Source organism: Miscanthus floridulus, chromosome 11 (assembly GCF_019320115.1).
Source record: "Miscanthus floridulus cultivar M001 chromosome 11, ASM1932011v1, whole genome shotgun sequence".
Taxonomy (NCBI): Eukaryota; Viridiplantae; Streptophyta; class Magnoliopsida; order Poales; family Poaceae; genus Miscanthus; species Miscanthus floridulus.
The window spans coordinates 85,059,168-85,075,605 of NC_089590.1; the positions used below are offsets into that span (position 1 = coordinate 85,059,168).

The 16,438-nt window shown below is 45.7% G+C and overlaps 2 protein-coding genes across 2 annotated transcripts; both read right to left on the bottom strand.

Moving 5' to 3' along the window:
• Positions 1 to 239: 239 nt before the first annotated feature.
• On the bottom strand, positions 240 to 4,318 carry LOC136491438 (probable receptor-like protein kinase At1g30570). The gene is made up of 3 exons (XM_066487720.1): positions 3,589 to 4,318; positions 3,431 to 3,484; positions 240 to 3,309 (listed from the first exon to the last, which is right to left on the bottom strand). The coding sequence occupies exon 3, from the start codon at positions 3,103 to 3,105 to the stop codon at positions 577 to 579; it is 2,529 nt and encodes an 842-aa protein (XP_066343817.1). The 5' UTR covers positions 3,106 to 3,309; positions 3,431 to 3,484; positions 3,589 to 4,318; the 3' UTR covers positions 240 to 576.
• Positions 4,319 to 7,659: 3,341 nt separating this feature from the next.
• Positions 7,660 to 10,691, bottom strand: LOC136491439 (F-box/WD-40 repeat-containing protein At5g21040-like). The gene is made up of 2 exons (XM_066487721.1): positions 10,551 to 10,691; positions 7,660 to 9,889 (listed from the first exon to the last, which is right to left on the bottom strand). The coding sequence occupies exon 2, from the start codon at positions 9,823 to 9,825 to the stop codon at positions 8,131 to 8,133; it is 1,695 nt and encodes a 564-aa protein (XP_066343818.1). The 5' UTR covers positions 9,826 to 9,889; positions 10,551 to 10,691; the 3' UTR covers positions 7,660 to 8,130.
• Positions 10,692 to 16,438: the final 5,747 nt, after the last annotated feature.

Here is a 16,438-nt window from a genome sequence, read left to right on the forward strand (position 1 = left end):
TGAACCATCCGAGTGACTGCCACTGAAATCATGTGAAACAAAAAATGGCAACAAAAAGATATATTAGTCCGTTCCAAATCATAGGTTGTTTTGATCTTTCTAGGTACATACGTTTTACTACATATGTGGACATAGTGTATAGTGCATAGCAACCTAGAAAAGCCAAAACAGCCTATAATTTCGGACGAGGGAGTACTAATAAGTTGCCACTAAGCACTGGTACAAAGAATGAAAGAAACCAGGTCAACAATATATCCTCAAAGATATCACTATAATTATCAGTGCCATTTATACAGGTCACACAGGCAGCAGTACATGAACGGTGGTTATGCAGATTGCACGATACAGATGTCAAGGAAACTCTTGACACTTCTGTGTCTTTTTTTTGGCGGGATTTGGTAATCTACACAAAAAAAAACTATTATTCTACAGTTGTCAAGCAGGAGAACGCCCAAAGGAATAAAAAGCAACTGAGACAGCTAAAAAAAACTAAGAGAACAATATAACACAACTTTATATCAAGATCATGGCTATAAAGCAAGATTTTTCAGTGGGTTTTGCTGAAGTCAGAAGTTCTCATGTGTCTAGTTCCTCTCTGATACTTGATGGCTTGGAGTGGCATTCCTCTTCCCTCTCTATGATGTGAGGAAGGCTAAAGGATATATCAGTGAATCCCAATTCACCGCTTCCAAATGATTCAGACTCTACATTTCGCTTGTAAGCTTCATGGAGCTGCAGCACATACTCAAGGTGCCACAGGACCTCACCCATTGATGGCCTGCTTCTCCCATCATCAGCGAGACATTTCTCTGCAATTTCACCAAACTTCTTTAGGGATTCTGATGAGAAGTCACCATCCAGACGAGGATCCCTGATTGCTTCCAGCGAACGCTGGCGCTGCCATCTCATCGCCCACTCTGCCAAGTTTATTTGATCCTTTGGCAATGTGGGATCTATCACAGGCCTTGCACACGCTACTTCAAAGAGCACAACTCCAAAAGAATACACATCGGATTTTTGTGTGAGTTGCTGCCTCCGGAAGTACTCAGGATCTAGGTATCCAAAGCTTCCCCTGACTGCAGTACTAACATGGGTCTGATCAAGCGTCGGTCCAGTTTTTGACAGCCCAAAGTCTGCTATTTTTGCAACAAAATTGTCATCCAACAGAATGTTAGTGGTCTTTACATCCCGGTGGATTATACCTCGGTCCGCTCCTGTATGGAGGTAGTGAAGGCCACGGGCTGCACCAATGCATGCATCAATCCGTTGCTTCCATGTCAGAGGAGGAAGGTTGCTCCCGTAGAGATGGCTTCTCAGTGTTCCCTTAGCCATGTATTCGTAAACCAGAATCATCTCTTTCTGCTCTTCACAGTAGCCAATCATTGCAACAAGGTGCCGGTGCCGAAGCTTGGAAAGCATCTCAATCTCGGTTTCAAATTCTTTCAGACCCTGGCCACATAATGTATTAGCACGCTTGATAGCCACTGTAGTGCCCTCATCGATCTCACCTTTGTAGACCTTTCCAAATCCTCCAGTTCCAATGATTAAGGACTCATCAAAATTCTTCGTGGCAACCCTAATCTCTGCAATGCCGAATCTTCTTCCCATCCTGTGACCGATGGAAGAGGCATTTCGTGCCAAGGACGTTTTACTGGTTGCACGGGCATCTGTAGTGCTTTTCATAGCCTCATGGAGAACCAACGGATGCCAACCGGGAGGGGCCTCCTTCTTGACAGCTTTTCGTTTCTTTCTTATATAACACCATGAGAATAGAACAACACTTGTAACTGCAACTAAAGATGCTGAGCCAATACCAACTTCTTCCCATAGACCCTTATTATTTCCCCCTTTTGACGAACCCCTTTGGTTGCCCGTGTCAATATGACCAAGCACATAAGAAAGGTCAGAATCCTTGCTGAGCTTGAATATCTCCAAACCATTCAGAAGTGCATCAGTACCTGAAGCACTGGTCATGGAATCAGGGCCTAGCTGAAGCCAAAGTGAGTCTGCCTGCTGTGTTGAGTTGTCAAAGAAGTCCTCATGATATGCTTTATTAATTCCCCCAGCCCTAGCATATACATCATAGTTCTCAGCAGCAGTTTTGTTATTGATGTAGATCTTGAAGATCCTCTGGCTGGGCTTGTCATAGACAAGCTCACAGAAATGAAGGCGGACTAAGTAATCAAAGTTTGGGTGGACATAGAATCGCCATGACACATTGAACCGCTTGTCCACAACCATGTTATTGCTCATGATTCTTGCAGTCTTGTAAACATCAATCGGCGCAATTGACGAGTCGTTGCTTGATACATACATTATGCTTGAAACATTAGACACGATCTGAGCAGCATTTGTAGAGAACATGAATGCTTCATCAGTGTACCATGGCCTATGGAGATACTGATCACTGGCCGATTTAATTGCAGGACCTCCAATGTTCAGGCGGTACATTGTCTCAACACCTCTGCAGCTCAAGCCAAGAGGAAGCTGCATGCCTGCACTGCCAACTTTGCTCACTGTATCATTGAACAAATTATCTGGGGTCAGCATGACCTCAATTGCATTCACAAAGGCAAATGACCTAGGTCTTGGATCAAACTCAATATTCAGGCCACGAGCACCAACTACAAGAAAGTACTCCTTGACAACTGCACTGATGACTGAATTGCTCACAGAGGCTCTCCAGGCAATCTCCTCTGACACATTGAATTTTGAAACAAGCTTGAAATCATTTGCTGTGACATCAAACACAGAATTGTTTGCACTGAAATTCCCGAATGTCGAAGGGAAGAAATGCAATCTGACACAGTATCTTCCTGGCAGCACACTAATGGTATACCAAGTTGCCGCATCAAAGAAACGGGCAGAACTGTAAAGTGGTCCGAATATCTCATCGGAATTGCTCTTTCCGACCAGTGATGCAGCAAGCCCAGGACTGCTCAAGGTAAAATTCCCCTCAGGGGTCATGTCCCCGATCCATCTCCGCCCATCAGCATCAACAGTGCCGTTCGAGCCACAGCTCAGAAGCAGTTCGCTTCCATGAGCTTGCAGGAACTGCAAGTTGAGAAATGCAATGCTCACCACAGCCAGCACAAATGGACTCATCTGAACGTCAATCACTGCCACTTTTAGCTCTTGCAGGTCTCATTCACAGTGCGTTCGGCTGGCTGGCCACGTTCGGCTGGGCTGGCCGGCGCACTCACAAAATCACTGTATTTTTCATATGAACAGTGATTTCAGTCGGAACAGGTTTTTTTTTTTTTTTTCTTATTTTTCAGTCCTGCCGAATAGCCTCTTAGTCAACAAAGCCTAAAATTAAACAAAAAAGAAGCCTTAAACACAGCAATTAATTACAATAGGCAGAGCTAGCAATTACAATGTTCGTCATTTCCCCTTCAGATCCAAATCGTCAAAGAAGCTAGATATTTACCAACGGTAGAGAAGCAGAATTTCACCGTCACCCCCTACTCCTCCGCCGCAGAAACTGAGATCCCAACCAAGAACACGCACGCTACATCAGCTCGGATCCCACAAGATCTCAAGAAAACGACAGGCTAAAGAGATGAAACCGAGCTGCAGCCACCTTACCTGAGCTAGACCGAATTCGGCGAAGGGGAACCAGCAGTACCCGAGTGCTGCCTTCGTCGGATCGGTGCAGAGCAGCAGTCTTCGCTTCAAAGGCCGCTGATTCACTGCAAACTGTCGCGGGAATCGAGAGGGGACGCGACACCGCAAGGACAGGGCTTATCTAGTATCCAAGTGGGTCGCTTTGTCTTCTGGGATGAACGATTTCTTGGATGGTCGGATGGATTGGCCCCCCTTGACCCTTGTGGAGCACAGGAGAGACACGAGCGCCAACTGTTTGTGGAGCAGGCGCTGCCGGAGGCTGGACTGCTGGAGCACAGCAGGAGACGCTACCGATCGAGCCCGAGAGAAGGAAGGAGAGGAGACGAGGAAAAAGGCTGAAAAGGTGCTGTGGCCGTCCTCTACAGCTGACGCATTCCGCCGACCCCAGCCAGAGCAAGCGGCGCAGACGTCGGCGAAGCGGCGGCGCTTGCTGTGCCTGCCTGGCACGCGTCGCCCTCGGGGCGAAAAGGCGACGGCGGCGCGGGGGATCGAGTCGAGCCGGCGGCGAGTCGGGATCGATTCCTTGTGCGGGCGGGTGGATGGATGGATTGGTTTCTTGGAGAGCGGCACAAGAGAGACAAAAGCGCAGGCAGAAAGAGGAGGGAAACCAAGGGGAAAAGAATTGCTCTAGAGCAACTGGTGTGTGGAGCCTGGAACGGCGGCAAGCGCTACTGGAGCACAGCACTCCGCTGTCTGCTCGCCCGCTGACGTGTACGCGAGCAGCAGAGACCAGTGTGGTGATGTAGATTTCTGGTTCAGTAGTAGCCTGCAGCCGATGTGATGTGATGGCTTTAATGAATGAATGAGTGCTGGTTCAGATTCTAAAAACTTTCCCAAAAAATACTACAGTACCTATCCCATCAAATCTTGTGATACGTGTATAGAGCATTAAATATAGACAAAAAAAAACTAATTGCACAGTTTGGTTGAAAATTGCGAGACGAACGTTTTGAGCCTAATTAATCCATGATTGAACAATAATTGCTAAATAAAAACGAAAGTGCTACAATAGCCAAATTACCAAAATTCGCGATCTAAACACAGCCTGAATGAATGATATTGCAAAGAAGCGGATACTCCTCCTATTCTATAGTGTGAGGAGCCAGCCCAACTTGGACTGATCTGGAAAACGCCTGACGTTCATGTTGATTTGTTGTGAGAAAAAAATACTATTATTTTGCTGAAAAGTTATGACGGATAAGTTCAAGCGAACGTAACCTTGGTTTAGTTGTGACTTCGAGAGTTTCATATGTATACAAGTAGCAGGGATGGCAACCACGATGGGATGACAATTAGGCAATGGTTTGTATGGGCTGCACTGCAAGCTACCCCAACCAATTTCCCTGTCAATCCAAGAAAGATTTGAGTCCATTTATGAGTAATGACTAATGAGGAGATGGTTGGAACAGGACCATTTTTAGGGCTATGTTTCTGCAGCATTTATATGACATAGTATGGGCATGTTTAGTTTCCCCAGTTCCAGAATTTGGCACTATGCAAAAAGAAGATTTTCCGTCACATCAAACTTGCGGTACATGTATGGAGTACTAAATGTTGACAAAATAAAAAACTAATTACACAGTTTGGTTGTACTTTGCAAGACGAACGTTTTGAGCCTAATTAGACAACGATTGGACAGTTATTACCAAATAAAAACAAAACGGTAAACGTGGCCTATGACGAATTTGTCATGCCTCACGACATCCAAAGCAATGTTAGGTTTATTACAATAAGTTGAGTTATCCACAGATTTAAAAAAATAGCATCCTGCCTTGTTCAGTGTCAGTGCTCCTCCTCCTCCTCTGCTTTCTGGGCAGTGGGCCCTCCTTGATTCAGCTAAATTGTTGGGTCTTTTGTTTTCCTCCTGGAAAGTGGGGACTGCGGACTTGGAGAACCGAGAGAGAGTGATGGTGGTTTGAGGCGCAGAGGGAGGGTGAGTGAGAATCCAATCACATTCCATCGGATGGGACTTGGGAGGGTGGTGGTGGGTCACATGGATGGAGGGTGCAGCAACACATGGCCCTGTTCCTGCCTCCCTTCCTCTCCTGCCGTGGCCGTGCCTGCACGCAGATGCAGCTGATGACACTGCCCTCTACTTCCCTTGCTCCTCGTCACTTTCACATGAACAGCATATAACTGGCTGGGGCTGCCCTGTGCCCCTGTGACCGCCATTGCGGGATGCCCTGGGAAGCTCTGATTCTGAATGGCCAAAGAAACTACGCTCCTGCTGTCAGCAGTGGCAACCTTTCCGTGCATACATACTTGCATTGAAATTGCATGGTGGTGTGCCGGCCGGGTGGGTGTTGGCATGTCACCGATTGATTCCGATGGTTTTTTAGAAACAGGCATGCAAAAGTTTGATGGCGAAGGCAGTGCCAATCGCTGGGCGACACTTGATAGTCGCAGCAGCTGCTCCCAAATAATATAGTCACTACTGTGTATCACAAGCGAAAGCGACGTCGAGATTCTACGCGCCGACGCATCGCATCGCATGCATTTCATTTCAGAGAGGCCGCCGACGCGCAGCGGCGCTGGGAACACGATTTGCCAACCTCTCACATCAGCGCTGCACTTTCATCTTCATTCAAAGAAAGGCGCGATCTGAATGTTTGATGCAGGACTAAAGTTTAGTAGATGTCGCATCGAGTATTTAGATACTAATTAGAAAGACTAAACATAAATCTAATTAGATTTAATAGATTCGTCTTGTAAATTAGTCTTAATCTATGTAATTAGTTTTGTAATTAGTCTATGTTTAATACTTTATGTATGTGTCCAAACATTCGATGCGACAGGAACTAAATTTTAGTATCTGGAAAAAAAAAACTAAACAACAGGCGCATCAATCACTTCCAACCTCATCATCGCACTGCTCAAACGGTCGGCAGAAGCGAGCAGAGGAAAATGGAAAACCTAGGTCAGATTGAGAGGGAAGCACCCAGGAAGCTTCATGCGACTGCGAGGGAAGCACCCAGGAAATGGAAAACTCTCTTGCACCGCGAGTTCCTGATAAAAACCTGCAGCATGTGGGCACTGCATGGCCTGTCAGATGAAAACGCTAGTTTTAACACACGCATAAACAACGGTGATGATGTAGATGTAGGGGTGCAGAATTGTTTTATGGCTATGCCTTTGTTTAGTTGAGGGGAAAGTTGGAATTTAGCTACGATAGCACTTTCGTTTTTATTTGACAATCAGTGTTCAATTATAGACTAATTAGGCCCAAAACGTTCGTCTCGCAATTTCTCACCAAACTGTGTAATTACTTTTTTTTCATCTACATTTAATGCTCCATGCATGTATCGTAAGATTCGATGTGATGGATACTGTAGCACTTTTTTGGAACTTTTTTTTGCAACTAAACAAGGGCTATGTCACTGCTAAAATATTAGCAATCATTCAGACAGGGCATAACTGGACAGGCATTGAAAATTGCGCGTCCTGACATTGCCAATGATTCAGAGCGTTGGGTTGGATTGCTGCCCTGCCCAGTGCCCAGTGCCAAGAGCGGTAGAGCCCTGACATCAGAGTGAGTGCTGAAGAGTGTAAATGTGTAATCACAGGATTCTTTAAGATTTAGCACCATCGTCGAAAAGACAAAAACGCTAGCATCCAATTTATTTGAGGCTTTGACAAAGCTCGCAATATCTACGGTACAGCACACCTGATCAAGCAGTATTGTTATCAATCACTAAGGGCCTGTTCGGTTCCTGGGGAACCATGACCAGGATGTAATCCGACCAGGATCGGATGTTTAATTTGTGTAAGATTTGTCCAGCCGGAACGCTTCCTGACTCTTTTCCTGGCCTAACGAACGGGCCCTAAATAAACTGAATTCCTGGACCGCCCGGAGAACAGAACAAGCTCACATTACAGCAGAAACGCTCTCGCAAGTAAAATTGCCATTCTCCAGCACCCACTACTGGTCTCAAAGCATGTGCAATATGTAGTAATAATATATCTGAAAATTAGAAAACATACATACGCACTTCAACGACAATGAGATCAGACATGTAGCAGCTTACTATGAAAAATGTAACCTGCCATTGACTGTGATGCCATACAAGCACAAGATTTTTCTTGCTTATAGAAGGGAGAAAGCCTTCAGTACAAATACTAGGACACTGAAAACTAAATATTCTTTTACAGTAACAGAAATCCTAAGTTGATAATGTAATGTTACCAAGTCTCTCAATTGGCCAAAAGCCCAAAACTGCAAACAGAAAGCTAAAAGACCAAAAGCCTTTAGAACTCAAAGATTTGAGGAACTTATCTTCGATTTGATCAATATACACTAGGCATAGAAGAATTGCATATATTAAACTGGAAATTGTAACCACATAAAGTTGAACATCTGAATGTGCCAATGTTGAACTAAGTATTAGTTGACCCTGCTTCAATGAAAATAAACTCTTAATAAGTACTCCCAACAAGGAAGTACCCAATGGTGGCAATGTATGGCCATGACAAGCTGCAACTCAGTGAAGGGCTACTAATCCTAATCTAAGACTTTACCTTCTCATTTATGGCACGCTTGTTGTGCCAAGTGGTACTCTTATCACCCTTCAGTTGGTTCTTTTTCATGGCTATTGAGCACTGATCAGGCCTTCTACCATTTGCATTCATCTCTACTTGTGCCTTCCCCCGCCTCATGCGGTTCTCCTGCCTCAAACTCCTTAGAGCCTGTGCCCTCCTCTCAATCTCCAGTGCTTCAGAGAAGTTCCAGACTCTAACCGAACCATCCTCACCCGCACATACAATCCTATCTGCACCAATGGCGATGGAGAAGAGATCACATCCAACGCCATGAAGCATCCTCTGTGGAGGCTCTATTGCGCTTGCATCAAAGCTCTTAACACACAGACCCTTTGATGATCTTTTGGGGGTCAGAAGCTTCCTCAAATCAATAAGTGCAATCCTGCCATCACTCGAGGCTGACACAAGCCATGGATACTCAAAAGCAAGAGAATGAACAGGACCTGAATGTGGCACCCAAGTTGCCACTGGTTTGATGTCCTCCTCATCATCAGAGACATCAGAAACATTGAACAAGCGAATAGCGCCATCCTCTCCACCAGTAAACAGCACATCCGCCAGGTGTGTCCAAGCCAATGAATATGCGTTACCAACATGGGCATTGGAAACTAAGCTTGTGAACTCACCGTTCCTGATATCCCATACATATGCATCTCTACCAGCTGTACTGCCAACAGTATTTCCACGCAGAGCAAGAGACCACACCCAGTCTGCATGCATGAACTTTTGCACACACTCCATCTGGGCTCTGTCCCAAACACGAACAGTCATGTCCCAAGAACCACTATAAATCCTCAGTGAATCCAAGGCAAGACAAGTCACAGGACCTTCATGCCCCCAGAGGCGAAACTCCGCATTCTGGTCAGTACCACTTCCAGAGATGTGAAATAAGTGATCATTGCCTTCAACAGCCCTCCAACACTGGATATAAGCATTAGTTCCTCCACTCACTAAAAGCCTAGAGTCAGCTGCAATTGCCCGGATGGTACCACCAAGTGCACGGGATGTATCAATCAATAACCCTTCCTCCATTTTCCACATCCTAACCACAGAATCGCGACCGCCTGTGAATATCAGGTTTGCTGATACCAAAAGGAACACAGCACGTACATCCTCATTGTGGCCACGGAGAATATCCACATTGAATCTTCCCATGAAGGATTTACTCCTAAACTCCCGCTCCACGAAAAATGTTTTCCAGGACTTCCCATCTAGGGGGGCACCTGGCAACAAGGGCCCATTCAGGGTGGCGGGAAGGTCTGGAAGCCCCCACCTTTCGCAGTATAACTTCTTCCATCCCTGATGATCTGTGGCTAAGGAATGCAGGAGGGTGGAGACACAAGATACAATTCCAAGATCCTTTGCATCGAGGCGTGCAAGGACCTCGCAGACCAACGCAGCCGGCAGATCGGTGAAGCACCTGACGCCACAGGTTGAGGCAGATGCCTCATCGCTTGCTTCAGCTTCTTGTTCTGGACTAGAGTCTCTCGGAACAGATCCATGACTGGACTTCTGGTTCTCCAATTTGTTGAGGCTCTTCAAACCCTTAGGCTTCCAGTAGTGAGATAAGGGATTTGCCTGGACAAGAGTACCCTCAGTGCAAACGCGAGAGCAATTATCGGGCGAAGAAACTCCTCTTTCCTTGTTGCAGTCAAAGGCCATAAAATTGTGAGGTCCAACCTCGAGACTAATCTTCCTGGAACCACGAGAATCAGAACACAGTTACCTGAAAAAAAAAATCAAGAAATCAATGGTCAACTCTCCATCACAAATCATATGCAATAAGTCATTCATTCAGGTACACCTTAGACTGAATCTAGAGAGTGCCAGCAAAGCAATGAGGCTGCTGTGTATACAAACATCCCGGCTATGGTTTGCTTTAGACATCAATCAGATCGAAGCAAATTTCACACCCTGCCTAACCGACAAGCTTCGCACCACAAACTTCATCCACCAAACCAAAGCGGAGATTTGGCACCCAAACCTGATAATAATTCGACCAATAAAGGCTATAAATGAGGCCAAAGGGGTAAACCAAACAGGCTAGCACCAAACTGGGATCACAGATCTAGATATTCTAAACCAACACAGCTCGAGGTGCTCTTCCAAAATCGAAGCCCCAAATCCACGGCAATCCCGCCGCAGAAGCACGGAACCACTCCCAATACAACCTTTAAAAAAATTAAAATCACGCAAAAGTATGCCCCTCTGCATGCCCGGACGCCTAGATAGAGATAATAGAAGCGAGACGCAATATTGCACGAATTTGTCGCCGCAAAAAACACCATCTTCTCTACGGGGCTAGGGTTGAACAGCGCATCACCAACAGGAATAAGCAGAATCGAACTAGAAGGAAGCCAAAAATTACGCAGAGGGAGATTGGTTACCTCGAGGCGGCCTCCGAGATCTCGTCGAATGGTTGGCTTGGGGAGTACAATTTCTCTCGTGGATTTGGGGGAGACCGCGGCCGGTGGGGAGGGGAAGAGGACCTGACGGCTGACGCGAGGCTTGGTCTGCACCGCCCGTGCTCGGCGCGCCAATTACTTTTGTTTTTTAGCCCTTTTTTTTTAAATTTTACATAAATATGCACATGAAGGTATGCTTTTAAAATCTAGACCCTTAGATCGGCGTCATCGTTGATGACACTGAGCTTACACGTCTCGGCGTCAAAAATTTTGACGTCTAGGTTTAGGCTCGACGCAGACGTGGCAGTGACTTGATAGGCACCTTGGCGCTGTAGATCTTGATACCAAGCTTAGCGTCGTAGATCTAGGCGTTGAGCTTGGCGTCATGATTATTGACGTCAAGCCCTATCTTACGTATGGACCCTCCCTTCCTTTCTCTCTTTCTCTCTCTACGCCACACCAACCAGCCACGCCATAGGGTGCCGCCAGCCGCACTGCCGCGCTCGTCGCCTTCGCCGGCCCCTGCCATGCCGACCGCTCGCGGCCCCAGTTCGCTCGCGCCGTCTCGCTGCGCGGAGCGCCGACCATCCTGCACCCGCCGCGCGCCACCCCTCCCGGCCCATAGCTAGTGACATAGGTACATAGATGTAGTTATTAGATAGCTAGTTGATTTAGTTAGTGAGATAAATATAGTTAGATAGCTAGTGACATAGTTATTTAGGGTGTGGTTGGTTAGTATCTATTAGAGAGGTACTATATAGTAGCTATTTTAGACTAAACAAACTGTATTTTAATTTTTGTTTGAACTATTATATGGACAACCTAGTGAGCATATATCATGAAGGCATCGTGAAAAGAGATCGCTATGGATATGTTGAGTTTGTTGAGATACAAAGCGTGCCTGTGTTATTCAATGAGAAACCTTCATTTATTGAGTTGGTTGCAAGGACTCGGGAGGAGCTACATTGCCATAGAGCTGATGATATTTCACTACGTCCTAAATAACTAGAAGTACGTGCCCTACTTCGTTAGGTTTTGTTTACAGCACGTAATCATATTTCACTACGTCCACAATATTAAACTGAATATTATAACCACAAATAATAAAAACAATTACATAATGAAAAGTCCAATATTATGGCACATTAAACAACACAATAATACTAGAAGTACATGCCAACAAACTAAATAACACAGTACATGACCTAAGCATGCACATACTTAAAGTGCATTACATGACAACATAATGAAAAGTCTAACAGTATACAACATTATTCATGAATAAACCATAAAACTAGCAAGTAATGGAGACTACTGAGTGCAACGATACCACTTTCTCTTCCTTATGGCATCGAGATTCTCCTACATCGCTGCTTTCGCTCGGCATGCACGCTCAAGCTGCTTCTCCCTCTTCTCCCTGTATGCAGCAACACGCCTTCTTTCCAACTCTTTCTTGTGCTCCTTTTTTGCAGTCTTCTTTCTGTGTCCCTTCTCCATCGTCTCATTTTCCTCTGTAATTTTTTTTATTTTTAACACATTTTTTAAACTATTTTTAAAACGGACACTGTTTATTTTTTTTAAAACTAACACTTTTGGACGTGCCGGTTTACACAGCGCGGCTAATTCACGCTGCCGCGCTATGCATGGAGACGCGGTAGGGGGTAGTCAACAGCTGCGGCGACCGCTGATGTAGCAGGTCTGACGCGCCACCCGTCACGGTGCGACGGACCTGTCGCACCACGCATCATGGTGCGGGGCTACCACGCCACGCATCACGGCACGGTAGCCCCTTGTACCCGGCCTCGCTTCCCTTTCTCTCTCTCTCTCTCTCTATGTCACTCGGCCCGTTTGAAACGGTTGGAGAGAGGAGCCGCACCGCCATCACGCCGCGCCCACTGTGGCTGCGCCTGCCCGGAGAGCCTATGGCCGCCACGCCCACCACACCTCGCCCAGCGCGCCCATGCCCGACACACCACCATGCCACGCCCACCACGGCCGCACCTACCCAGCGAGCCCGTGGCCGCCACACTCGCCGCGCCCTGCCCGGCGCTCCCGCCGGCCGGGACCCCAGCCGTCGTGGCCCCCGCCGTGTGCCAGTCCTCCCTGACTCCATCTCCATCTCTCCCTGTCTCGTTGCCTCCCTTACTACCGTCGCCGCCCCTCTATCTCCCCACTACCGCATGTCGCCCGTCCTCGTCGCCACCCCTCCATCTCTCCGCACTGTCTCGAGCCATGAAGGACATTGTTGCGCTGCCCATTGTCATCCTCCAAAAGGGGGGATTGCTGTCGGCCGGCCGGCCATTGCCGTCACCCTCCAGAAGTAGGCCGCTACTAGCCAACCATTGCCGCCGACAGCCATCTCCTTTCCATTGGTGGATTGTAGTGACCCATAATCTTTGTCGAGGTAATGCTCTTCTACATCTCTGTCATTTTTTTGCTAGGGTTAGGATTTAAATTTAGTTTGACTGGATATTGATTTATACAATTAGTTAGCAAAGATATTTAGTGAAGTTAGTAAATATAAGTTATATATAGTTTTGCAGTTAACTAGATATGTATAGTTAGTAAAGTTACTTAGTATAGTAAGTATAGGTATTAATATTAGTGTAGTTAGTTAGTATAGTTAGTTATAATTGTTGGTATAGGTATTAATATTAGATTAGTTAGTATAGTTAGTTAGTATAGGTGTAGTTAGTTAGTTAGTATGCATGACGATTTCGATGACCTGATGAAGTTTCTAAAATGCTTTTGTAGATAGACTGTTGTGTTAGAGTTTTCTACGGAGGAAGTGTTAGGAGAGAAGATGGTATGTTTGAGGATATGGAAGAAGAATTGGAATGGTTTGATGAACCTCCTAGCTTCAACGACCTTTGTATCCGTTTGAATGTAAAGTTTGGCGGTGATTTCACACTAAAGGGAAGGTTTGATACTAGGAAGACTAGGGCACACTATGTCCTGATGCCCTTACGTGACCCTGCTCACTGGTCTCGCTACAATAGGGTCCTCCAAGGTTCCAATGTGCCCATGGCTAAGGTGGTGGTGGAGAATGGGTATAGGATGCAGGGTGTCCTGGATGGTCTGTCCATTGACGGTGTTGGAGGCAATGAGCAAGAATTAGGGGTCGAAGGGGAAGCAACTCAGGGTAACATGGATTTGGACGATCAGTTAACACAGGAGCAGTTCATTCAAGTCAAGTAGGTTGTGTAAGCAATGACTTCGATGTGAACAAGTTTGAACTAGAAGATGAGGAGGATAGGATCGGTGATGTAGTTAGCAGTGATTCGAACAATTCAGATGATGACCAGCAAGGTAGACAGGCTATGCCCACATCGGCTAATGGCATGCTAATCCCTATTCATGGTATGCCATTACCAGTATCAACTAAGGTTTTGCATGCTATCTAGGCTCAGGGTAGACTAGTCATAGATTTACCAGCAGATGATACCCCCTATGATTTGTGGGCTAGAATTAACGAAGCGCAACAGTATGTTCCACCACCACCTTACACAACGACTGAGCTTGAGCAACTAAGGTCGATGAACATACCTTTCAAGGACGTTTCGAGCTATAGGAATGTCAGCATGACGGATATGGCAGTTTGTGACACCGGTCTCCAGATGTGTAGGAAATCATTATATGACCATGAGAAAGAAATCCTTAGTAAGGGGATGATATTCAATACAATGTCAGAGATAAAGCTCTTTCATCAGGACTATGCTGTGTATCACCATAGTCCATACAACGTCACTCATTTAGACCAGGAGTTGAGGTACCACGTGATATGAAAAAACGGTTGTATGTGGAGGTTAAATGCATAAAAGAGACAGAGTGATGGCAAGTGGAGGATAAGTAAAGTGGTCGAACCCCACACTTGTCTAACAAATAGGGGAAGGAAAATCATCAGTAGCTCACTACACGTTACCTTGTTCGTCGTATATTAGGGCTCATTGATGACAATAATGACATTTCGGTGTCTTCGTTATAACAGTCCATATCTAGATTCATTAAGTATGATGTAAAGTACAAAAAGGCTTGGCGTGCTAAGCAAATTGCCCTGGTGATTCATTAGGGTAGTTGAGAGGAAGCGTACAATAGGGTGCCTCGCATCTTATGTGTAATGCATTACTACAACTCTGGCTTGAAATAGTTTGTGGACACTAGAGGGATGTATTTTTGAAACCTGTTGAGGCATGTCCTCTATCGTGTGTTCTGGTCATTCACGCAAATAAAACATGCATTTCAGTTTTGTTGGCCAGTTGTACTTGTTGATGGCACTTTCCTGACAAGAAAGTATAGTGACACCTTGATGATGGCTGCTACTGTTGATCCTGAGGACCAGATAGTACCCATAGCTTTTGCTTTGGCAGAGGGAGAGAACAATGAATCATGGTTATGGTTCATGCGCCTTCTACGTGTACAAGTGCTTGGTCCATCTCACACTATATTTTTTATCTCAGACCGTCACCTAAGGCTTCTTAATGCTACAGCTGAGCATATAGATGGGTTCCTGCCTCTAGTGCATAGATTGTGCATGAGACACTTTGCCGCTAATTTCTAGCGGTGTCAGAGGAAGAAGGCTCTATGTTGTGTACGTACAGAGCACCAGTTCAAGGAGACAAAGAGAGAACTAGACAAGATGCGAAATAAAGCAGAAAAGGCCCGGTTAGAGATGCAGATGGAACAAAAGGCTAAGTGGGCGTTAGCATATGATGAGTGGGGTTTCAAGTATGATATCATGACCACTAACTCCTCGGAGTATTTCAACCATGTATTCACCAGAGTTCGATCGTTGCATGTGTTTGGAATTGTTGAGTTCTCCTTTCATAAGTGCAACGAATATTTTGTCAAGAGGTGAGAACTTGTGTAGAGGAATATAGCTGAGCAAGGGCATTTTGGAAAGGCTAGAGCAGAACATTTGAAGAAGCCCGAGGAATTGGCCAAGCAGCACACCATCGAGCTATATGGGACCCCGCCGCCATATCTTTAGTGTATAGGGCAAGGGTGGCACAAGCTTGGGCGGTGAACGTTATGGTGGACGAAACTACCGAGTTGATCTTAAAAAAGTAGAGTGCAGTTGTAACGTCCCTCAGATCATGCATGCCCCTTGCTCTCATATGATTATGGCCAACAAGGTTTGCGGGTATAACTATGAGGATCTGCCATATATATCACCCTTTATCTCTGTTCGAACACCGTTAGTATTTAGGAGAGGAGCTTTGAGCCATACCTTGACCCGACACAGTGGCCACCTTATCATGGTTATGACTACGTGCCGCATCCAGATCTAATGAAGGTAGGCAAGGATAGGAGGAAGAAGAAACGACTCAAGGGGGACATGAACGCTATGAGTGGGTACGGCGAAGACATGTACTGAGAGGAGACTTCAACGAGACCCATGGTAGGAATCTTTGCTCTATTTGCAAAGAACCTGGTCATAAGGCTAGTAGGCATAGAAGACAAGGGCAGCAGGTGCATATAGCATATATTTTATTATATTAATGTTAATTGTTTGCTATGCTACTTAAAACTACTATGTTAGTACATGGGAACCTTGGAGCTATGTTTATTATGATATATGTATATTCTCTAATTTTGCATAATAGTTTATTCCTTTTACATTTACTTTGTTTTTATGCACAAATGTTCCATCATATTATAGTACTCTTAATGTTTGTTCTAACATATCCATTTGAAATTTGAACCACGATGGGGGATCATCATCCGTAGTACCCCATTCTTGAGGTGTACTACGATAAGAACCACCGAGCCAAGCGTCTGTCGGAGCTTTAAGAGGACTTGGTACCTCTTAGACTATGCATGCACCAGCCGCACCGCTGGGACAAGCAATACCGACCGTACATACAGCGTGC

Bases quoted from the DNA above. Each gene is read 5' to 3' on its own strand.
- LOC136491438 (XM_066487720.1), bottom strand. From the start codon at position 3,105: ATGAGTCCATTTGTGCTGGCTGTGGTGAGCATTGCATTTCTCAACTTG.
- LOC136491439 (XM_066487721.1), bottom strand. From the start codon at position 9,825: ATGGCCTTTGACTGCAACAAGGAAAGAGGAGTTTCTTCGCCCGATAAT.